The 25,976-nt window shown below is 38.7% G+C and overlaps 1 protein-coding gene across 2 annotated transcripts in view; it reads left to right on the top strand.

Annotated features, from left to right (window-relative positions):
- The window catches only part of LOC105422275 (uncharacterized), a 284,608-nt gene that overhangs the window by 185,133 nt on the left and 73,499 nt on the right, over positions 1-25,976 (top strand). For both annotated transcript variants that reach the window (XM_089076728.1, XM_089076729.1), the window contains exons 7-12: positions 2,252-2,369; positions 12,702-12,795; positions 12,872-12,967; positions 13,346-13,435; positions 14,620-14,837; positions 15,339-15,477. In XM_089076728.1, the coding sequence (XP_088932854.1) occupies positions 2,252-2,369; positions 12,702-12,795; positions 12,872-12,967; positions 13,346-13,435; positions 14,620-14,837; positions 15,339-15,477 (755 nt within the window). The remainder of the gene's footprint in view (positions 1-2,251; positions 2,370-12,701; positions 12,796-12,871; positions 12,968-13,345; positions 13,436-14,619; positions 14,838-15,338; positions 15,478-25,976) is intronic.

Here is a 25,976-nt window from a genome sequence, read left to right as displayed (position 1 = left end):
CCGGGGAAGACGACGAGACGAAAGGATCGACGCCTTCAGAATGAGCTAGCGGGGCTTTCTTCTCGCGAGAGGAGGGAGAGGAGACGTCGCGCCGACTATAAGCACGCTTGATTTACGTTAAAAGCCGAGTCGGGCTCGCGTTGAGTCTTTATCGGGTAGGAGTGAGACGATGATGATGAACGATCGTCGATTTGTAGGAGCGATCGGCGAATGTGCGCGCATATGCGAAACGGGTATATGTGTATATACCGGCCGAGCGAATATCTGCTGATGCTGATCATCTGCAACTCGTGGCCGATATTCCAAGTGCACAAAACGCAGCTTTCAAAAGATCGCTTTATGCCGGCAGAAAAATGGCAATCACAATCGTCTTTCAGAACAGTTCGTTACGTGTGGTATACAATCGTATCAATTGTTGTTTTTTGATAGAATCTTTGTGTTATAACTATAAATTTCCGACATTTATCCCCCATTGGAAACCAAGTTTCAAATAAGATTAATTTAAGATTAATTCAAAAATTTTTCAAACAGGGACTTTTTTATTCGTTCGCAGCTTGAAATTTATTGTAACTAACTTAATTTTTGCTGCTAAATAAATAATATTGAAATACGAATTTTTGTATTAATTGGAAATGTGGGTAAAATATTTTATGCATTGTACCGTATTGTGTTATCGAAATCTAGCCTACTAACGTCACTATTTGTAACAGTAGCTGAGTCGCATTGCGAGGCAGGCTAGGCGGTAATTCTCCAGCGAAGCAGGCAGTCCGGATTAACGTCTTCATTCCAGGAGAAACCCCTCGCATGGTGCGCTGGTAATCGATCGGTTATGGTAATTCAAGCGAGCGTCGAGAGCGCGATCGTTAAAAAAGCTACGCGCCCACCGTTGGTGATTGCGGTACTTGGTGCAGCACCACGCACTAGCGGCGATAAGCGGCCGCGATGCGTGCAGTTCGATTAACGCAACAACGGGTGCGTGAGCGGTCGTTCGTCGTACATGAAAAGGAAGAAACCCACGGGAGAAACCCGCCCACACGCGAGTCTACCTGCGATCGCAGTCGATCGCGGAGGCGATACGCCGATTCGAGAAATCTATTTTGACGGATATTTGTGGAACACTCGACACTTTATCCGTTAGTATTGTAGCAGAATCAACGGTGTTATTACGGTACTTAAATTATTAAAATGTCACAGATAGAATTTATAATTTATTATACACGGAAAAAATGTTAGTTTTAAATCAGGACAGATACTCCTGTATACAAACAAGAATATTATAAGCTTCATATAAAAGATTTTTAGTTTTGAATTGAGCAAATTTTTTTTGTGTAGTATCTGTGCACGAACTTTGAGAAATGTTCTTTACGCATTTATGAAGTTAATGTATATCACTTTCTAGAATGTAGAATGATATACGCCAATTTTAAAATATTCTGTTCTGGACACTTCAAAATGCTATACCTCGGCTTACCAATCTTTTTTTTTATAGATTTCTTTAAATATATTTTTATTTTATGTTGCGGGCAATAAGAGATTTATTAATAACTAACTTTCACAATTTTCATTTGCAGAACATTATCTTTTGCACATTATTACATTCTCAAACGTAGATCATCTTTAAGAAACGCTTAAAGGCGTCGGCTGTATTTAATGATCAGTAGTATATAGTTGGGTTATGACCCCGACGTCACGATTGTAGTAACACGGGATGAAAACGAACTGTTACTCAGCATTATCTATTACGATCACGGAATTGTTTGTAATGTCACTGCTGGTACATTTTACCCCGTAGCTAAGAGACTTTATTCAAAGATGACCTACTCTGCCGAGGTAGATACAACTAAAAGGATGTCATTTAATAATTTATGCCAGGTGGGGAGATTGCAATCGGCAATCGCTCATCGTGAATCGAATCATGCTCTGTAATCAGCCGCGTTTACCAACGTTTCCTGCATTGAAACAATTCACATTACGCCATCACGTATATCTGCAACGTAAACGGAAACAATACACGAAGTAATAACGTGCAAGCAAATCATTTTCTAGAACTTTACAATTTTTCATTTATTCTTATTTATTTTTCATCTGCCTTATTTTTCAATGCCTTATTATATATGATAAACTTCAAAATTACGTCTGCAAATAGCCAGAATTTTAAGACCTTTCTACATAACAAATTGCGATTCAATTTCTACGTTAAATTTTAGATGGGACACATATTAATGAAGATTATTTTAATTGTTTGTTACAGGATACTCGGATGTCATCGGAAGACCGGTTATCGAGTTCGAATACAATGTATCCACGAGGGAAACCCTCTCCGTTAGAGAGACGTCGTCTTTTCTGCTCTACCTCGCTCGTCTGCCCAGGTACGTTCCCGTCGTTTGTTCGCATAATGCATCAACTTCGACGCATGTCGAAGAAAACACGGCCCGTGCACTCGCGGGATGTCGATAAATCAACGGGGATTATCGCGAGATCAGTCGCGCGTGCGGGGCTCGTTGGGCCATGCCATAATTTATGAATTCGATTAGCGGGGCGACGCGGCCGCGATAATTTTTGCGAAGGGCGTTTTTAACTCGCAGAAAATTCACACTTTACAGCCGCGGCGTACACTGGCGCGAGAGACCCATTTATTACACTGGCATTTGTACTTCTCAACGAGGCTGTTGTAGTGATAATAACTGAAATCATCCGACTCCGAATTGGCAATTTATTAATCCCGGCCGGGCGAGAGGAAGAGGAGTGCGCGAGCTTTCCGTTAAATAAACGCGATCGACGCCGATGTTGGTAATAATTATAATTTTCCACCGTCATGAAGACGCGGGTACGCCCACTATAATCACCGATGCGGAGCAGAATCGCGGCTTCCCGTTTTTCCCGGCTTGGTCGCGTCTCGTCCTACAAGCTCTCTAACAAAGTTTCCTCCCGTTTGTAAGCTATTTAATTAACACGCTTGCAATGTTATAACGTGGATATAATGTTTTCTAACATCGGTGCAATAGCGATTAAACACCGTGAGAAAACCGAATCGGAGCAAATCGACATCGATTCGATCATCATGGAAAACTTTTTGAGCACTATATATTTCATATTCAACATCGTTGTAAATGAATTATCAATTATTAGTCATTAATTAATTGCATTGAAAACTAAATTTATTTAATTATTGAAGATAAAACATATTTATTAAAATGTTTATTATGCAAGATCTATTTTGTACGATATATTATTTATATAATCGTCTAATTTAATTAAATTTTATTTTGATGCAAAAATTGCAAATGAAATATTAAATAAAGAGATTTTATCTGATTTAATGAGATGCGAAAGTGTGTCTTCTGAAAGAAGATTTTGGTTTTAGATTTTATTTCATTTTTCTCAGACAAAGATTCTTTTCATCGCGCAGCGACTTTCGATGCAACTGCGTCTCGTCGTTTGTGATAATCGCGACGTCATGATTCTTCTCGCCGCGCGACCGCATTCGCATACTCTTCAGCTCGTAAAACACATCACGCATGATAGTCCGCACCGGTATCGGTCATCATGCGGCTTTATGGTTTTCCCTGCAACCGGTAACGCCGAAGTCTCTCTGCGCTTCGCCGGCGTAAACGAACGGGAGAACAGCATTGGGAACGACGGCGGAGAGAACGAGACGGAAGGAAAGGAGCGAGAAAAGCGCGCAGTATTACGCTCGGGGCGTCTCTCGGCGAGAAACACGCCGATCTATCTTTCGGCATCTTCGACGCAGGCCAGCCAGCGTCGTTTCCGCATCGGCGACTCTTTCCCGTCGGCCTGGGAAAAAGTCTGGCGGAAAATTTCCGCGATTTCATCGACGCCGTCTCGCGCCGCGCCATGTCAGCGTTACCGCCTTTCATCGGATATCAACGGGTGTGAAGTTTAACTCACGCAGCTGATCGGCCGTCCCCGTGGGCTTCCCGGGTCGCGATATATCTAGATATACGAGGATAATTAAAGGGGGTTCTCTGGAAAAAGGGGGTTCTCCGCATTGCGTGATCGCGCTGCCGCTTTTAAATTTCACGAGAATTAATATGAATTCTTGATGAAAAAAGAAAAAAAATAATAATAACGAGATGTATCTTAGTTGACCAACGATTTCCTATGTCGATACCGTAAAGTAAACGCGTTCGCGATATCGAAAACCCGCGTAAATGGCCTGTATCGCTCGCGTTCCCAGGATCGGTATCCGCGCCGGAGCGATACTTTTAATTTATCGCGGCCGAGTTATCATCTCGCGTGGCCACAATACGCATTGTTACGTGTCGATATCTTTCGTTGCCGGAAGAAAAGCAGGCAAACGGGCAAAGCAGGCAGGCACGGCTTCGGGAGCGCTCTCGCCGCGTACACGCGAGCTAATCTCGAGAGGGGCGCCGTGGAATCCGCGACGAAAGCCGACGGTGTCATAATGATCCTCTGAGCGGAACACGATCGCCATAAATCAGCGTGCCGGTTATACGCCGCGCGGTGCGCACGGCGCGGGATTCATTAGCATTTTTCCGCGGTCGCAGTGGGAAAGCGCGGAACGACGTTGACATAGCGCCTTAGCCGGGCTATCGGTGGCAGATTACTCGCGGATAAGCACGGCAGATGTAGATTTATTACGCTCCCGAACAAAAAGACCAAACGACGTCTCGTCTGGGAATCTCGCGTAAAATTGACCCCGGAATTTCCACACACGCGTGAACGCAACTTTACACTTGCCAGATTATCGCGCTGTGTAATATCTTGACGAGATACGAACGGCGGCACTCTTTCATCTCATCGCGTAATCGCGCGGAAAATCATTAAATCGATAGACAAATCGCGCGTGATAGATGTTATTGGACGGACAGATGTTATTACAAAAATAAGCATTTTAAGATTAGACGTAGATCTACGCTACGATTTATAACTGTCGGATATTAGGATATTTATGTATAAATTCACGACATTGCGGCGTTTCTTGTCAATAACACTAGTTTGTAACAAAAAATTGTTTTGACAGAGTTTTGCTAAGATAGTATAGAATTTTAATACAAAATTCTGTACTATCTTAGCAAAACTTTGTCAAAATAATTTTTTGCTATAAACTAGTGTTATAAATCGTAGCGTAGATCTACATCTAATCTTAAAATTCTTTATAACATGGCTGAAAAATAAAAGATATTAAAATTAAAAAGGAATGCATTTTACAAGGGATAAACGGTATATGATTTCTGATCAAAATTTCAAGGTATCATTAGTCTTCTTTAAAAAAAAAATCTTCAAATATCGCAGAAAAACTTTTTATATTAAATCTCATTATTATAGAAACTTAAACAAATTTGGTTTGTGGAATCATTTTTAGCATCCAAAAATCTATAAGAAACATTTTGTCTGGCTCAAGATAATTAAAAAAAATATTTTTTTATAAACTAATATAATTAGAGAAGTAATTTTAAATGTATAAAGATATTCATCTCTAATTATTAATTACCGTTAGTTCATTATCTCAAAGTCAACGAGTTTTATGTGCATTTCTTAGATTCGGTAAAACCTATACGTGAATCAAGTTAAAAATTGGCTTTGATCACGCTTAGTTTCGCGCGAACTGAAGGTGAAATGGGGAAAGCGCGATGTACCCTGTTATCGCGCATTAAGTGCATTCATCGTGTATGTCCGCGGGTATCGAGCAGAGTTTATTGGCTAATTGAAATTCGCTGACAGAAATACAGTGGGCGGCTTGTCGGCTAATCGAACGCGAGTTTCCGTTTTGATTGTATTATACTTCCTGGATATGTATTCATATTTGCATGTATTTGCATAGCTGTTATTATGAATAAATCTCACTTGTGCTTTATATAAAACGTACTATTTGATTCCGTTGACTTTTGATAGACGGAAATATTTTATTTATAAAAGTCTGCGATAATAGATTTTTATTTGAAAATAAAATTTAACAAAACAAAATGAAAAAATTTTTTAACGCCTCAAATATACAGACTTGTATTATGCGAAACAATCGATAGAATTGTCAGTGTCATGTATATATTTCTATGTGCTAACTGAATTTTAAGTTATTACCGAACAAAAGGAGACAATTATGTTTAATGTGGTGGGAGCAATAAGTTGATGAGCAAACGATAAAATCTGCGATCTTAAGGATCTACGCATGTAACGGGTCCGTACAGCTTTCTTAATTTGAGATTGTCATAGTGTGAAGTAACAAGTCATGTTTCACCGCGGTGGCTTTTGCAGTGGCCGCCTTGAAAGCTTATATCTCACACGAGAGAAATATATTAAGCGTCAAGCGAGACTCCCGCGGTTTGCGTTACGCGTAATAACTTGATTGGTCGCGGTGAAAGGTCGAATCACCAAAAGTAATTCGCGAATGCATCGCCGGGCGAAATTGACCTCGACTCGTCTTTCACCGTTAACTCGCATCGCCGGTTTGTCCAGCGATGAATCGGAGCTTTGATTTATATTAAGGAGGAGGGTGCGAAATTGACTGACGGATACCCGCGCGAAAATGCATGTGGTATAAAGTGCATTCATGACGAAGCGTCTTATTAACGAAATCTTATTCACTCGTAAACTTGTAATACCAATTATATGTGCACGGTAAGAAAAAAAAAAAAAGAAAGAAAGCGTCCAGACAATTTTTTTTCCTTTCTTTTCCGGGGACCAGGGACTTGGTGGTATGCTCACGGCTCACGTGGTTTTACAAACGAACGTCTCGTACGATCATCTTCGCGGGGATGAGTTAGGTAGCGCGGTGCTTGCGGCAACCAGATACACCGCGACTAATAATTAATAGACGATCGCGCGAGTAAACGGTAAGCCGAGGAACATCCCGGTGGCTGGCAACCCGTCGCGTACGTATCGTGTATCACGTAGGACGGAGAGTCACGAGCGGCAGATCGCAGGACGATAGGATCGCGGGGGATCTCTCGTTGATCCAGTTGTGCACCTGACCGCATTTCCGCATGAGTTATGGACGCGCATCAATCCTTTTATCCCCCCTTACCTCCGTCCCTTCCTTTCGAGAAACCGGCATGATCGTTGGCTCTTCTTGCCCTCCCACCGGTACGAGCCACCCTCGTTTCTGGCGATGGTTAACGGTAACGACTTCGGCGAAACGTCCCTCATTGCTATCCTGCCCGCTTTTCCCTGGGGGACAAAGATCTGTAGCTGCAGTTTACCGACCCACTTTTAAGATCGTATCTGCTATCCAAAATCTCCTTTTTTTCTGCCGCCACCCATTTTTTGTTCTTCCCTAATTATCCTCCTATTTATCCTATCTGTCATCTTTTTCCTTGAACACCAGTAGTGGTCAAATGTTTTTCATTCCTTTGAATTTATACTTCTTTTTTAACATCGTTTATGTTTTTTGATATTTTGTTCCTATAGTTTGTGTTTTTTGAATTATTTTATATAATTTATGTGTAAATTGATTTCGAAGTTTGTTATTTGTTGATAACAAATAAGAAACAAAGTTTTTCTTTTTGTTTAATTAAAATGATTATATGCTGTGTTCTTATTTATAATTAAGGAAATCCGATTGAATGTTTAAACCTTTGAAGAGAACGCATTGATTTTCATACTAATATTTTAAAATACCACAACCAAAATGAATTTGGAGAAAAAAATAATAAAAAATTTTTATTTAAATATGTAAAATTAAATTTTATTATTAAAATTTTAATTTTACATTGATCGCATATTTTTATGAAAATTATAGTTCATTGAACGCTCATATGCGTTCATTTTAATTTATCTACATGATATAATATGTGATCATATTTACGTATATATTCCATTTTATTACACATAAAGCTTTATTATTTTCCTTTTATAGCGAGATATATAATTGCGGCTCTCTTTATTTTCTCGCTCTCGGCAGGAAGAGTCTCGTGATTTTTGCGTAATGGAATTCTTGGATGCGGTGCGATTAGCGTCATGAAAGCGTCATGTAACATTTAAATACCGGCGGTATTTATACGCTCGTTAGAGGACTATTAGCGCCATTAGAACATTATTAAGAATATAGGTCTTCTCGTTTTTAGTGTCAGTTCGCACGATCCGCGAGCGAACGCTCCACTTACGTCGTGCCTGGCTTCTCGACTTTCTACGAGTTCGTCGTCCCTTCAAGGTTCTGAAATTCGATTATTCGAGAGTCAATTGTTACGATCGGTCACGTATTGTAGTGGTCGATTTTAACTGAATATCCGAATCCATTATTTTAATCCACTAGTAAGACCTATATTCGTAAGTTAACTTTTCTGTATAATTTTTGTATAATCATGATCGGTATTTTTAACATAAATTAAAAAATATAATTAATAAAAATAAATATAATAATTAAATAAATAAATATAATAATTAAAAAAATTTTTTTCTTTTTTAAAAGAGAAAAGAACATTGTTTCGTATATATTAATATATATATAAATATATAGATAATTAATAATATATTTTTTAATTTTGTGAGTCATATAAAAATTCAATTTTTCTTTAAAAATTGGAAATAACAAAAAATAACTTTTCTTCAAAAATTGAATATTTACCGAAGAACATGAGATATTGGATTGACTGTTTAAATACCAATAGCTCTGGCCGCATACTGTCTCTCGCAGTAATCATCATTGCCGAAGGTATCGCGGCCGACGACGTACTAACGCCAACTGCTATATTCATCTAAACTTTATGGCTCGTGACCAAGCTCCAGGATAAAGCTTCGGCATTATGTAGGTTTAATCGAATGTACCATCCAGCGGGGAAAAGCAGGTTCTCGAAGTCACAGCAAGACTTAGACTTCTATAAAATAATTCACGTTTGTTCGTCCGATGCTGTTTCCGGGTGTTGCGCAGACATTTTCTCTCGTTTCGCGAGAAAAGAAGAAATTTAGTCACAACAGCGATGGGCAGAGCTGATGACGACGAACAACGTCAAATTGCGTACGCTTCGATAAAAGTGGTATACATATAGCCGCCGCGGGATGCGAAGTTATCGCCATTGCACCATCAAGCGCACGTCGCGTCGGAATATCCTCTCGGTGTCAATCGCGACAGTCGGTCGTGACGCGGCCTCTGTTCGACAACCTCTGCCCACCCAGGATGCGATCGTGGTTTCAGGCTCCGTTGTGGCGCAGCACGATGCACACACGTATGGCGAACTCCTGCGAATGTGGCATTGATTCCAATGGAGTTCTAGGTCGACAATCGTGTTAATGCACGAGATATTTCCTTTGGATGAGAATAGAAACATAATTGAGACATTTACTATCTGAAAATATTGAAAACCTCAGAAATTCTCAGGGAGTTTGTTTATTTCTTGAAAAATTGGAATTTTCAGGGAATTTTTTAAAAATTGCTTTTTCCAATATTTTGTCTTTATTATATGATAATCGTAAATTTATTGCTAAATTTTTAACAGTGGACTCATCCACTTTAGACATCAGAGCACTTGATTAATTTTATGACTAATCCAAAATATTTAGTATTGAAGATATTTCACATAGATGTAGTTTTGTTTAATGAAGATTGATATTTATTTTAATAGTTTTATAAAAGTTGAAGTTGAATTTTTTTCGGATTTGAGTAGATATATCTTGTCAGTTGATTCTTTCGATTATTAATTCTGCTATTAATTCTGTATATAATTAACGTTTGGCTGCACGTTCAAATATAATCTCATATATTTTATGTAATTCTTACATCAGATATTTTAGAGCTATCACAGAGAGTAAATTGCATTCATTAAAAATTGCATACAGTAAATTATTGTGGAAAAATAATTCCGAAAGTGATTTGAATGCTCGGTAATATATTATATATATATGTAATGTACGTCGAGCGTGCACCGAATGCTAAATCTATCGAATCGTTAACTAGAAAGTAGAAGTAGAAATTAATGTTTGATTAATAAATGTTACTAACTTGCCTTAACGATCTTGATCGCGGACAAACACTCATAATTAAAATCGTTGATTCATTCTACACGCCGTCATCGACCGTGAAATCGACTTCCGCCAGCCTGGAAGCGTCGTCCAGCGCTATTACGAGAGGAAACGTGCACCCGCCTGGCATTTCGCAACGGGATCTCTCCGGTCAGCGACAAAGTCTATCTCGGCGTCCTTTTATTAGCTGTCTCGACGTGTGGGACGTGTAATTTAGGCGAAGCGCTAACTGTCAAGCGCGCTAACGGCGGTCAGTGTCGACACGACCTCTACGGGGCTCGTCTTATTGATCCTGTTCCTGACCGTTGCCAGCGAATCGCGTAATCGCATCGCACCGGAGAGATACGGGGAATGTTGGAACGTGTGCTCGCTAACACCCTGTATCCATCATACGTCAACCGTCGTACGACGGATACATCGCGCGCTGATGAGTCCGACGCGCCGAGCGAGGCGAAATGTGGGCGTCGCGTTCGTAAACTGTCGCGCGACGTTAACTCGGCGAAATCAAAGTGATTTACTTATCGACACGATCGCCGGTTCCAGGGAACGGACGCTGTGAGCCGACTGTTCCGCGCCGTTGAATACGCGGGTACGTGCCATTACGGTTACACGGCCGGTTCGATAATAGACGCGCGATGATTACGACGAGAAAGGGTTGGTTCGATCTTGTCTTCTTATCTATCATCGTGCGGTAAAACGGAGAATACGTGCGAATAACTGAGCTACATCCGGGAAAGTATACGCCCGGTGAACATCGTGATGGCTGGTTAAGGAATATTATCAGATAATTCAGCTCTTTTTTTTTTATAGAAATAATAATATTTTTTTGAATTTTCTTATTATATAAAGTTTGAATTTCCGAACGTATAACGTTTTATTACATAAAATATAAAATTAAGAGAAAATAATTTAAAACAAATCAGTTATTAAAAATTAATTGTAGGTATACAGACTAAAATATCTGTTTTTGATAATCAATGATAACAGAGTGCAACCAGTAACTTCGTCAAAGATTTGTATACCGTTTCCACGATACTAAAATCCGGAAACATGATCTTTTTAGGTTCGAAGGTTACCTCCACCGTGACTCTGTAATGGACGTGTAACGACAGGAAGTCAGCCTGGCGATTTGATTTTATCTCATTCGCTATCGCTCCAACAGGTCGTTCCCGCAACATCGACTCGCGGCCAACTGTATGATTTGCGCTATCGAGCTTTACGGGGAGTAGCGACGCGCGGCGCGGCTCTCGAAAGTCTCGGTCGTCGCGCGGTTGCACGTGCAATTTGAGAAGGTTGTCACGAAACATTGCATAGGCGTCCCCTCCGCCGCTCCCTCGTCTTTGGACGATAATGTACGATCGAGGAGTTTGTACGGTGGGAAAATCGAAGGAACGGCCAACGGCCGTTAAACCGGAAGTAGAAACGGAGCACGGGGGCAGAAACGTATGACCGCGCTTGGCTCGTAGCCTGTCGCGTTGATGACGATTTAGGATAGATCGCGGGATACAAGTGGCGCATACAAAGCTCGACATTGTGCCCGTTAGACACTGCACCACTGTGTTGCGCGGAGAGGCATGATTGCTGTATACGCGAGAAGGACGAGGATACGGTGGAGTGTCACGGTAGCCGCGTGAGAAACGCTGCATGCTTAATGTCAACCACCCACGTGTCATAACTTAATGCCGTTTACGATACCCGATACCAACTGGGTTACGTTTAGCCTGAGTTTAGGCTGAGATCGCGCCTATGCGCATTTTCAGCTACCGCTTACGGAGATATGGTCTTTCATCTATTATTATAGATATTTACATGGAACACAATCAGAACTTGTTACGTCAAAATTTTTCCTTTTCTTTAAATCGTTGTAAAATGTGCAATTTTTCCTCTAGTATAAAAGTAAGATTAGTAATATAGCGAATATATGGATCTATTTTTATGAGAGAGAACAATTAAAGAATAATTAATTTAAAGTTCAAGTTAATAGTTATTTCTAAAATTGTTATTTATATTTACGCGATTTGATTTCATTCAAAAATACGTTGATTGTTATCGCGATTTAACGTTTGTCTTAAAACTTAACTTACGAACGAACAGCGTATATATCGGAAAACGATAGTCGATTAAAATACATGCACGTGGAGTGCTTGACGAGTCTTGCACGAGTATGTCGATTTACGAAAGCGTCGCCGTAACGAATGACACGTTTCATTTCGTGTATGACGTCGGTAAGGAGAAATTGTAGCAGCACACGTGGGAGATCTCGCGATACGTGTGTGCTACTGTGACACACGGTGATTCATGTATGCACATGGAATTTCTCGACGGTAGCGATAATATTTGTTTAGGAAATTCGACGTTTGTAAATACGGAGCAGTGCACTTGTATGCGATGGGATACGGTTTCGATAAGCACTCGAAAACACCGTTGAATGCAAACTGCCCGACTAACGCACGGAGCGACGGACAAGACGCTTATTTTTAGATGACGACTTATGCGAAGCTAACTCCGAGCCGCATTGTTGCTTTAACAGAAACAACAATTTGCCGTTCTATCTTTTGAACATATTTATTTACTCTAAAAGTTGTCCAAGATGTAATATAAAGGCAATAATTTGGATTATTTTAGTGCTTGAATAAATTATAAATGTAATTATAGTCAACAAATGATCAGATACGTTTCTCTCGCTCACAGTCTTCAATATTTGATATAAAAAATATTTTAATATTTAATTTAGTGTTTAATTTAGTTTAATGTTTAATTTTCAGCTCCAATTGTACGAAAAATGGCTTCACTATTTTCATACGCGGCGATTCTAAGGAGTGTCTGGAGTTCGTGGACAAAGTATTGGTCCTGCTACAGGTAAAAGTGATTCTGCAGGCGAATGATTTTATTATGCGATCGTCATAGAAGTAATGTGCAATTCTTGCCTTTACAGGGCAGAGTCGACGTAGCTCAGACTCTCATGCTTCAGAATGCCGCAACAACGGATGGCCTGGTCGATTTTGTTTTGCTACCTCTAAGTAGCGTCCAGGTGAGTCCGATGATGAGGAACAATTAAATCCTCAGGCGGCATTGAGCGAGCACCTTTCTGCGGGCAAGAAAGTAATCACGCTCAATCGCTCGTCGTTTTTGTCTCCCGATGTTCATTGTGCGTCGTTGATCCAGATTCCACGGTGCATTATATTTGGTTTCTCAAGCGGTCGCACGTGCGTTTCGCATCGTAATTGTGTCGCTTGGTACATTATGGTCGCGCGGTTTCCATTGTGATGTTTTCCTTTGTCGAAGCGAAACGAATATCGTTACAAAAGCTAAAGTTTAGTATCCGCGACAAACGTAATTTACGGTCCCATAAGTACGATCATTGAACACCATCGGGAAATTATAATTATCCATAAACGTTTCCTTTCAGATCGTCGCCGTGAATGACGCCACTCTTGCCAAGTATATTCCCAGGCGAGAAGAAAATCACGACCAGATGCAATGGATCGCTTTTTACAAGGTAATTATGTCTCAGGAATGAACACTTAAGCATACATCGACATTGTGAACATTGAATTGAAATAATCAAAGAGAGAACATAAAAAAAATTTTATAAAATATTTTATATATATCGTATTATGTAAAGTATGTGAAGACCCCAATAATCGCAAATGCGGGTGATATATCTTGATAATGCGAACCTCGCGACAAATTGTTATCGCTACTTGTCGTTTAATGTCAAACAATGAAAAGCCGCTTCGATCGGCTCAGTGTCATGACGATGATTCGGCAAGTTTATAAATAAGTTGAAAGTCGCTCAAGCAAAATAATTGTATTGGTCTGCTCGTTCCGGTAGACTTCCGTAGTTATTGTCAGTGGAATTTATCGCCCTGCCGTGATATTGATCAGCATTCATCATCTATTTGTTAGTTTACATTATTAATAAATAAATATGTACTTTGCATTATCAATAAATATACGTTTGCACGTTGTCTAATTGCTGTGTTTTGTTTTTTTTTTAAATAAATTATAACTTTATATTAAATATATATTTTTCTTATTTTTTATTTTTTTTATAAAATGTTAGCTTAATAATATAACGATTCTATAAACATTTTTTTTGTTTTTTTTTCTCCCTCAAGGCAGCGAAAAGATGGAAGCGTTTAGTTCGGGATCTAGATTTTGGAGAGGCCTAATCTTGACTTTGATATATTGATCAATATTAATATGTCTTGCTACGAATCTAACTTGATATATAAATGTGATATTAATGGTATCGAAAATGAAATTGATATCGATCGCTATTCCAAACGTACGCTACATTCGCCGTGAGTTGATCTAACGTGGATTGGTATTTTCGCAATTCGATCCGATCGGAGAGGTAATAAACGGTTGGAGAGGTAATAAGAAATCATCGAGATAATAGTTCGACGTATCTTTTATATGCAATAGATATGCGTCATTTGTTACATATTTTTTTAAACAATGTGCTTTCTATAAGGAACGATTGACGGCTCGTTGAATCGCACAATCGCCATATTAGACATGTCTACTTTTACATCGCTAACTAGAAAGAATGTTAGAAAGGATTTCTTTCTCGGTACCGGTTACCGATGAAGGACATTTTGTTGGATCGCGAGAACACCTTCGGGAAGTAGGTAGACATCGGCGCACCGCCATGATTAGTATTTTGATTTCCCGTAGGAGTACGACAGCCTCATGACGGAGTGGCAATCGGCTGGTCGCAGATTAGCCCTCGAAATGTCGGAGCTGAAGGAATGCACAAGCCTATCCGGCACTTTGACGCCTCTCGGTCGGCTCCTCACGGACCCCACATTGAGAAGAACGTCTAGAGATGCCGAAGAGGCCATCGCCGCGCTCGAGGAACGCGCGGTTCCACTTCTGCACATCGAGCACGTTAGGTAGAATTTTACAACCACAATAATCCATCCTAACCACAATAATCCATCGCAAGTGAAACGTCGTTCTTTTAGAATAAATTACATTTTTTTTAAATTCAACTACTACTATATTTGAAGTAATTTTGTTTATCTTTTGCATATAATTAATTTTTTCACAAATAAGATATTGATCGCTTTGTTTATATATTGGTATATTGTTTAATAATTATTACTATATATTACTTAAACGATTGTTCCAATTGAGTAGTATTTATATTTTTGCAAATAATTTTTGTTATTGTTTAAAATTAATCGATCGAGTTGATTGAGTGAGATACATCAGTTTATGTTATTCTGTGTTTTTACAAAATGCTTTTAACGCGAAAATAAGGGAATGTATTAATTAATAAAAGTTTCTTGATCCTTGCGAACTCGCGGGTCACGATTTGATCGTTCATACGCGAGAAGACAGCTACGCAGATTCCTAACGGTCACGATCACGGTTCCTTTTTATCTTTCCAGATTGTCGGTGAAACGAGCCCGAAGACTGGTGGAGGAGGTGGGTAAGGCCGCCACCAGGCTGGAGTCATCGTTTGAGTCGCGACGCGCGACTATCCGCAATCTCGCGGTTCTACGGAGCATCGAGGATCAGGCGCACGAGGTGAGTCTTGTGCAAATTAATATGTCTGCAAGTCGTCCGTGAAGTCTCGTAAATCTTCCTCATTCGCAAACTGGCTAATCCGTATCGAAACGCCAGCTTATCTAACCAACATTACCCTTGATGTTGCTATCATGATCGAAGGCAGAAAAAAATTTATGTGGCCCGACCGTATCATATACCTTCACTCACCGCAATAACGGCATCTATTTGGATAGACGGCAGATATAAGATTATGATTCTCAAATATGAAATATTTATACATGTAATAATTATTTATAATCGAGAGAAAGATATTGTTTTATTGTTACAAGTTTAGAGTCACGCATCTTTTTATTTATAATTTAAGAGTAAAAGTATAAAAAATTATTATGATTCAGACTGGTGCGTTATTAACAAATGTTATTTATACATTGATAGTCATCGTGGCCTTGAACCAGAAGAGGCCTCGTCGGTGTATCGCAGCGTGGTTTGTTATTCCGCGTGTGCATGAAGGCCTGCCGTACATGGTCTCTCTCTCTCCCGACTCGCTCCTCGACGATTACGCCGAAGTTATTGCACGTAGTGCTTATATCGTCTCGTATATGCGGACTATCCTCCCTCTGAGCCGCGTATGGCTCTTTGGCGAGTGCGACTTGTGCATTGAATTCAGCCAGTCAGTCTCCCTCAGTCGACAATGGGAGACGCACAAAGGGCTCCCTATCCTCACTTCCACGAACGAGCTTTCGCTTTGAAAATCTCAGTGCTGTATATCTCTGGCCATCGAACGATCTCTCGTGTTGATGTTCGATCTCTCATCGATCTTTCGCGGGACGTTAATCTCATCGTTGAACATCGCCAACTTGTTATTCCTTGGTCCTTCGCAAATACGATGCAGCTTTGTCAGTAATATCGAGAAACTTCAACTCCGTCGAGAATATTGTGTGTGATATTTATTTATAATTTATCATTAACCTAAAGGAATATTGCATTTTAATATATCTACATAAGATAGCTCTTATTTTTAAAAATAAATTTTTTTAATTAAATTTGAATTAAATTTATTAAGTTTAATCTTTTTTGAGAGATAAACATATACAGATCTGGTAGAACAAAAGTATTTAACGTTTTACATTATACTCGATGTTTTCTCTAACAATTTCCATGGGCCGAGTTCGTAATTGTTCGGTCATTGATTCGGCAAGAGATGCCCAAAGCAAACACGTGTTAACGCGTTTTTCCCGCATTAGACTCCACGAAGATTGGCGAACATGCGCAATCATCTGCCTTCCCGACGCATTACACTCACTATTTCCATAATGACGACCGAGTTGGAGGACATGCTTGGCGTTACCAACGCATCCAAGTATAATCGATAATGTGATGGCAAGATCGTGCGAGTCGATAAACCATATCGCAAGAAATGGTCAGAATTGACATCTCTATTACGGATTTCCAAATTTCTTAATTTTCCCAAAAAATAATTTATACGTCCATTATGAAGGAGCTTTAGTTTTTTTATAATATATATGAATTTATCTTAAAATTTCTATGCTCTATTTTTACTTTATTTTCTTTTGTTTTTCACATTGTGAATATATTTTTAAATTATATTTGTGTGGATTATATCTTTTATTTTGATAAATCTTGAATTTGTTGAAAATTTAAGTTGGAAATCCAATGTTTAGAGTAAAACACATTGACATTCTGCCCTCAATAATTATTACAACGTTAGAAATCTTCTTTTCATTCTTATAATGAATTTGTTGGGAATATACAATTTTTCACAGAATTTTTATCGTTTTATTCATTACGATGGAAACTCTGTGGAAACTGTGTTCTCGACAAATTTATTGCAGAAATGTAAAGGAGATTTCTTTACGTTATAATAATTATTAAGGGCAGAATGTCGGTATTTTACTTAAATGAGGCCATCGTCTAATTATGATTTTATCGGTGTATATACATCTTTAACGAGCCCTCTGGGGCGAAAACGAAATTGAGGCTGCCGCGAATTGATATCTTTCGTGCACAGTCGAATCGGAAATTACCGTGGCGAATCACATAAATGCCGCCCTTTCCTTGATCGCTTTATAAGGTTTATAATTATTAATTATCCATCACGTGCATATAAAGAATGGTCTGCCCTTTGGGAACCCGAGTGTGAACGAATGATCTGGACGGTTCACAATGCTCAAGTCTATAATTTTCACCATTTTTTTCATATCTCTCCATCATTAAGACGTCCAAAACGATCAACATGCAGAATAACATTTGTCGAAATTATGAGATCAGACAATTAAATGCAAAAGGGAAAGAAGATTGCTCATAAGCTTATATAGCCTTTATTTTCACTGTGTTTTCTGGGTTTAAATTTAAAGAAAATTGGAAACAGCAAAAAATTTTTGCGTACATTTAACTAATTAATTCATTTAATGATCATGCACAATTGTCGATTAAAAAGCAATAAAGTTCCTTTCGAATATTTAACAAATATATTTATGACACTTGAATTATAATATATCATTGATAAAAATTAAACTTAAAACAAACTATAACTTAAGTGAATTAATCATACATTACATTAATCATCATTGTGAAGCAGTGATGATCTCTCTTTGATTCAGAATTATTAAGTTGTAACTCGCGTTTTCCAGGTCGTCGAACTGTCTGTCTCTCTCTCTCTCTCTCTCTCTCTCTCTCTCTCTCTCTCTCTCTCTCTCTCTCTCTCTCTCTCTCGATAATGCATTGCTTAACGCACGTTAAAAATTATCGCAGGAAAAAAAGAGAAAGAGAAAAGTGCGAAATTGCCCGAAAAGTCGTGCGTGTATCGCGTAAGTGCGTGCGTGTATCGCTTAATCTCGTGGGCTCAATTCTTTTTCTTCCGCCAGAGTCGTTAAGCCCGGACGACCGGTGCGCGGCTTCGTACACGCACAAAGCATTCCTCGATAATTAGATACAAGATGCGTACTGCCCATGTGCCGCCGCGTACGCGGCCGCGCGAAGTCGTATATATCCGACACAACCGAGACGAGTCGACGATGATGTTAATACAACAGCAACCGTCGGACTTTCACTTTGACGAAATCGCTACTTAATCGTCACTATTATAATTTTGATTGATCGATAACGTCCGCCCTCGGACGAATTTTGATCCTAAAAGGAAACGCGTTTCCGAAGCAATCGCGTATCGGGAAAAGGGCGGCATGAGATTAAAATACTCCGACGTTGAAATTTCCCTTGTGAAATGCCGATCAAGTCGCCGGCTTACCGACAATCAACGATTCGTCCTAAGTGCATTCTTTTGCATTCGAAATCCATAAAGGAGACCTGGCGATTAATCGATGACGTAAGAACTTCCTTATTGCTGTCGGTTAATCGCGATGTGTTCGTGCGAGACGATTGGCGGCTCCAGGGCGTCCAATCGCGATTATTCATCCCCTGCATAGTACTTATTATCTTATTAACTGCGCGATGATGCGATCGGGAATGCGTGATGGTAATGAATAGTTTAACGCTTCGTCTGAATCGATCTATCATTGACAAGTGGTAATAAAGAAGACCGGGTAGCATCGCGCAGGCGATAACGTGAGACAACGTTATTGAATTGATTAATTGTTAATCGGAACAATTTTCTCGTAAGCGTGACGTTGATATGCTTACGGTTAAAAGTGCGTTAGCATCTCAACTAATATATTTAAAATGCTTCAATAAAAAGAATAAAAATAAATTAAAAATAGTATAATGATTTTATCTGAGTTAAATACATTCTTAGTGTCTTGATAATATAATTTAAATAATTATTATTTATAATAATTATTATTTATACTGTTTTAATTATTAATCTATATAATAATTATTGTATATTCGAATAATTTAGAATAAATTTAATGTTAATTACTTCTTAAAATCTTTGCGTACATAGCTTGAGAAAATTCACCGTAACAAAAAAATCGAATAAATTATTACATATATCCTTTTGATATATCTTTTTTTTTATGTGCTCCGAATATTCTATATTTATGTTACCGGTAGCATCCTCTCTGCATTTGATTGCTCTCTACCAAATAAGTCGAGCGCACGCGATCGAGCGATTTTAATTTAAACGATTTCTACATTCAATAGATTGAAAGTGCCATACTACGGTGGCGTACACGAGGAAGGACAACGTGTCCTGGCAAAGAAGTGGGTCGACCCTGACAATTGTTTAATTGTTCGATCGCAGCACTTTGATCGGGCGTACCCTGCTTTCACATACGAATGGTCACGATCGTGCAAGGAAGAGACTCAGATAGATATTCAGAATTGCCTCATCAGCATTGCTAAATGAGAATATTTTATTTCGTAAGCTCTTACGATGCTTCGAACAAGTCTTGCAATGTCGTTCTTGCTTAATAGATGAGTTGCTTACAAAAATTTAGATATGATTTGCGACAATGATTTCCTTTAATGAGACTGCAATTGTTACATATATAAATACAGAATATTTTTTGTCTCTATCTCTATTTTTTTTTCTTTTTGCCTTCAAGTAATAAAATGAGTGGCTGTTCTAATTTCAAATGATCGACACATGCGATTCTATTCGAAAACAAATTCTTTTTCCTTGTTTTACAACGGTGATCAGTAGTTCACCTCGAATGAGTGACAGCACCTTTAGAATCGCTATAAAATCGGCGCGCTTTGTTGTCCGAGGAGAGCAGTACGAGAGAGAAAATATAGAAAACACGCACGACAATATAATAATCACGGTGAGTGCCCGAAGCAAAAATCTCGTCGCGCATTCCGTTATTACGCGTTCTACTTTAATCATCTGTGCGGCTCGTGCAAACCTCCTCCTCCTCCTCATCTCTCTTCCATTCTTCTGGTCATCAATGTACCGGCCGCATCGACAGGTCGACAATCGTCAACTAAGTGAGTACGAAAGAAAGGCTTTTTTCAAAATAGAAGGAGAAAATCAAAGAATTAAAACTGAATAAACGAATAAAAAGAGAAAGATTTTTTTTGACATCTGCAAATAATTGTATGAATGATAATATTTAAGGCTATGGAAAAAAAAACATTCAATAGATATTAAATTATAAATATACGATGATTAAATGAATAAAAAGATACAGAAAATTTATATACGGTAAAAAATAAAATATTTTTTTTTTGAAAATATTACTAATACGTTTAATTAAATTTCCGGTATGATCGCCGTCTTAGTTAAAGTCAAAAGAGAATTCGAAAGAGAGTCAGTCTGACATTTCTCATCAATCGTTCACGCCACCGCGTGATCGTCGGCGCTCTCTGTTCCCCGTCTTTGACCGACCGCCGTATTTGGTTCACGGAAATAGCGCACGTCGCTCTCAACGACAGTGGGAGATGAGAATCCGAACAGGGAAAAAGGTGTGCTCGAGAGGGCTCGGAGCGCCGCGCTGATCGGGTACGAATTAATTGCGGTAACACTGGTTCCTCCCTCTCGATCAGAGCGAGGGCCACGAACGGATGTGTGAGAAAGTGGGCTCGTTCATCAATATCAAATCAACCTCTTTGTATGAAATTTTCGACATCTCGATAGTAATTCTTACCCCTTCGGAGAAGCTAGGATCTCTATAGAAATTAATTAAACTTAATTAATGCTTAGGAGACCATTAAACCATCAAAATTTCCAGGAAGAAATAATTCCATTTATTTTTTATATCCTAATTTATTTTATATATCGTCTGATAAAAAAATATCCCTGCTTTTTTCTGAAAAATATTTTATATTATAGAACTATGCATTTTGTGATTAGTTAAAGTAATTAAAATATATCAGTCAATAAATTATGAGGAAAAATTAGAAAAACGAAGAACTATGATATTTAAACTCGAAGTAGTGCAAATAAAATCTGCTTTGTACATAGAATTGATCATATTTTCTTACCGTAGAAAGTAATCATGAGTTACCTACTCCGTATACGTGTGATTATAATTTCGAATATTTTCTAAAGAGTTAAAATATTTATGTCGTACTATGTACACGTTCGTGTTAAGGTGTGTCCGATGTGAGAAATTTCTGATACAATATATAAACACGCGGTCGACCGTGACGTTTTATTGAAAATACTTTTATATTTAGTATTATATCGATATACTTACGTGTCATTCTATGTTTGAAGGAAATATGTGCATTGCAAAGTTATTAAAAGCGAAATTTACATAATCATCAATCTGATATCAAATTATTTTTTCTATTCGAAAAGAGAAACGAGACCTAAAATATTACCTCGTTTATGAGAAATTCTGCTAATCTTTTGTACTCTTTTGTTTATAAAATTTTCTCGTTGTGCTAAACTCTTTTATTATTCTTCATCATACTTTTAGAATAACTTTCTACTTTATTTTAACAATAGAAACTGTCCGTCGACATTTAATTGTCTATTAAATAGATCGTACACCATAGAAGGTAGCAAATGATCGGAAAGGCTCGAACAAAGATTTATTATCGACGTCAGTCTAATGCACGAGTATTAGAAGTAAAACGAGCTTGCTGAAAAAACGAACTTTCATTTATCCTCCCTCTTCGTGTAACGTTTGCCTTCCTGGGCTGCTGCGCATTTCCTCAACGCAATTCGCATTTTTCCTTTACGTTACCGTGATACGTAGAAGACTTTCCAGATTCAGGATTGCTGCGAATCAAAGAGGGAAAGAGAGAAACGTGTCTCGAGATCAAATGACGGATCTCCGTCGATTCCGTATCCTCTTCTTCCGTTTGGCTCGTTTGTCTCCGTGGACGTGAACTGACTTTTATATCCAATTACGTGCGACGGATCGAAACTGCGTCACGTTTTACATTTACCCGCACTTTCCACTAACTATCAGCCTGTCCGAGACGGCGACTGATATTAGAGGGCTCCTCCGACTGACGATTACATCGCATTAAAGTCTCTTTGCTCGAGATTCGAGACGGCGAATTGAGAGATGCATCGAGTCTCTCCACAACGCAAATTTCTGCATTTTTTTCCATTTCGTCATCTTTATATTCAAAGAAATATTGAACTGTTTTTCTTTGATCTCTTGACATATTAATTTAAAAAAAAAATATACTTGATCTGTTTCTATAGATTATATCATTTAATTCCTCTGAAAGAGATATATGACTTAAATCTTTCATAGATAATTTGAATTAAATCGTTGGATTATAAATATGAAGCATAAGATATTAAAATAATTAAGAAATTAATCCTTTCTTCTATTTTTTCATTTTTTAATTATTTTTCCTCTCTCTCTCTCTCTCTCTCTCTTTAAAAAAGCAAAACTTTTACATTTTATATTCTATATTTTAATTATAACAAAATTTATCGTGATTGATTTCAGTTTTTTTGAATATTACGATCGATGCAAGATTAATTTTTCTTGTTGTATTCAATGACTCATTTTTAGACTTAATATGATCCTTGTATATATAAAAGAATTTTATATAGGTTTTTGCCTTAAAGAGATACCGTGGCAGCCCGCCTGCTCTCGTCATGCACGGACCAGCGATTCTCGTAGAATGAATCTTAATAAGGAAGTGCCGACAGTTCTCGAAATGATGCGCGAGAGCGTGTAAAGCGGACTTTCACGATGCGATCGGGAATTGAGTAAATAACAGCGAATAAAGCTCACGCCCAAGCATAATGATCGCATCATACGTTCCGCAATGGTCCGACCATGCTGTATTTTGCATAATACGCTAATATCCCGTATTTTTCCTCGTAAACGTTAAAAGCACCGACTTTCTTCCACTTACACGTATTCAGCCGATGGAACATCCGACTGAAAACTGTATCGACATTCGACACTTACGAATTCACATTCGTCGCCTTATACGGAATTTTCATTTCGAACTTTCCTTTCGGCTCAATTTCTTTATATAAAAAGAAGCAACCGCTGCAACAGTAAAGTAATTTGACTCGCTCGTGTAATTTGCACTGAAAAAATATCCAATTACCACGCTGAAAGGCACTAAGAAGTAGAGAGAGGAGGAAGATATTCATGTGTAATAAAAACTGGACCTCCGAATAAGGCCTTCAGAGAATATTTCTTATTCAACGTTGACAATGTTAGCTAAATTAAAAGGCGCTGAATATTAAGAGATTCTCTTTAGTGCCAAAAATATACGCATAATATAATATATATAATGAATAAAAGTAATTGTTAAATATTCTTAATGTCAAGCTTTTGACTGATAATACCATTTTGAAAGACTTTTTCTAAACTGCAAGAGTATGATGGCGATGAATATCGATCGTCCAAGATCCAATCGTCAATGATATATGCCGCGCATTAGAAAACTGTTAGTACCTAGATTGGCGATAAATATTGGTCATCCGAGAACTCATTAGAGTGCACCATGGTGAAGGCCGCATTTGTCTGTAATGATAGGAAGTACGCCGATTTCGCGGACTATTACAGGCATCGTTAGCGCGAACGGCCTGTTTCACGGTCAGACGCCCGTGTCCACGATAATAAGCGTTCACATCGAATTGACGATGTCTACTTCACTCGAACTGGGTGAGCCGTGCCTTCTCCTTTGGATAGTAGTCGACCGCGATTGATACGATCGGCCGCGAATGACGCGATTAGAAGCCGATAATTGGGTACCGTTAATTGGATCGTTCTAATTTCTGATAGGGGAATAATAACATTTTTACTTGACGTCGCGTTGCTTATAATCATATGCAAGAATATCGATCTATCTTCTGTCAAAGCATTAGATGAAGATTGTTGCTCGAAGATGAATGGAAGATCGGGCGAAAATAAAGGCGAACGAGTTTTACCGCGATGAAAGCGATCCTTAAGAAAAATCTTAAAAGCGTGTCAGTTCACAGAAGATTTATGCGAGTTCGATCGTCAATCTAGTTATAACTTTCGAGATTTCTCTAGTTACATGGTTAATGAAAAATAATACTCGTTTCTCTGCTGATTACGAAGTTACCGTAAAAAGAATACGCGCGGAAAAATATTTCGTAACTTTTATTTATCTGAAAGATATAAAATTCATAGATAAATCGGAGTCAAGTCAGTCTCAAATCAGAAAAAACTGATTTAATATATATTTTATTATTACTAATATGGACTTTGAGAATTGTTGAAAGAGATAGAGAAGAAGAAAGAGATTTTTCAATAATGGGGACAACTCCACTCCTTCGAAATCTTTGTAAATTCTTTTACTGTCTATTTAAACAGGGGCTACCAAGGGTAATCTTTCGAAATGACTCTTTCCGCCATAAATTACAAGTCGATACTGCGAAACGTGTACTTCGATTCGCCTGTGAACTTCCACTTGGGCAAACGAAAGTGAGCTTCGACTCGTAAAGTTTCACTGTAATCTTCCCGAACGGTTACCGGTGCAAGAAAGTGAGTTTACGGACTCGGATTCGAGGAGCGGAAGGCTCCTCGCGCGCGCGCGTTGCCCTCGGTGCCACGGCGATGACTCACGAAGACTCACGCGGTGAGTCTCGATCTCGCGCGAGGGCAAAAGTCTCCGAAGGCGGCGGCTTCTTTCCATCAGATAAACAGATGCGCCGGGGCACGGCCAACGAAGGCGAACGCTTTTCCCGGTCGGGAGGGCCTCGTTGCGAGTGCCTCGCTTCCACACCGCTTCTCAACGCGCATATCAACGCGTAAGACAGTCCGGGCCGCATATCTCTTACAACCGCCCGCCGCTTATCTACCTATTGTGCGTGAACAGTCGCGTTGCTTCGTTGCTAAGCGTCGTGTTACTCCTGCAATTTCGTTGTCCCGCGAGTAGCTGCTATCTCCGTTGTCGTTACACGGCTGGAACGATAGCTCGAAACTTGAACTTTCGTGCAAATTTTTTCCATTTGATAAATTATGCGTATTGATTGCGAATTTAAAAGATATGTTGAGATAAAGACTATCTAAAAGCATCTAGACGCAATAATTATTAATAAAAATAAATTTTTTTAATTATTAATTATTCTTTTGTAAAATCTATTGTAAATTAAAGAGGAATTTATTTGAAAGATAATTGATATATTCGCGTGTTTGATATGTAGCTGAGTATTCTTATCGCGTGTGCGTTCTATTATTCTTAAGGGTATAACAATCAGATAAGAAGTGAGAAAAGAAAAGTAACTTGTCCTTACAACATTTCTTGAAATTTTGTACACAAACGGGATCATATATTTTACGAAAAACTTTCTCAGGATGTAACATTATACGATCGGTCATCATTCAAGTCTCGGTTGACAAAAAGTACTTTCGAATGACATTTATAATTGTGCGAACTTCATGCACTTTTTCTTCTTAACGGATGTGTAAGTTTCGAGTGTTCTTAATGACTTTCACGAAAAATGCGATCATTAAGAAGCCGACAGCGCGCGTATTGTGCTTCGCGGCGGGTCGCGCCGCTCGCAATGTGCGAGCCACTACAGAATACACTACATCTAGCCAGGACTCGTGTAAGGCTGATACCATTGTTGTACCGAAGCGCATGCAAATGAGCACACGCGGCCGACCTCTTTGGCGCGTCATAACGCCTTATAGGTATAA

This window comes from Pogonomyrmex barbatus, unplaced genomic scaffold (genome assembly GCF_055798465.1).
Source record: "Pogonomyrmex barbatus isolate J1 unplaced genomic scaffold, ASM5579846v1 scaffold2, whole genome shotgun sequence".
In the NCBI taxonomy this organism is placed as follows: Eukaryota; Metazoa; Arthropoda; class Insecta; order Hymenoptera; family Formicidae; genus Pogonomyrmex; species Pogonomyrmex barbatus.
This window is presented reverse-complemented; position numbering and strand designations above follow the sequence as displayed.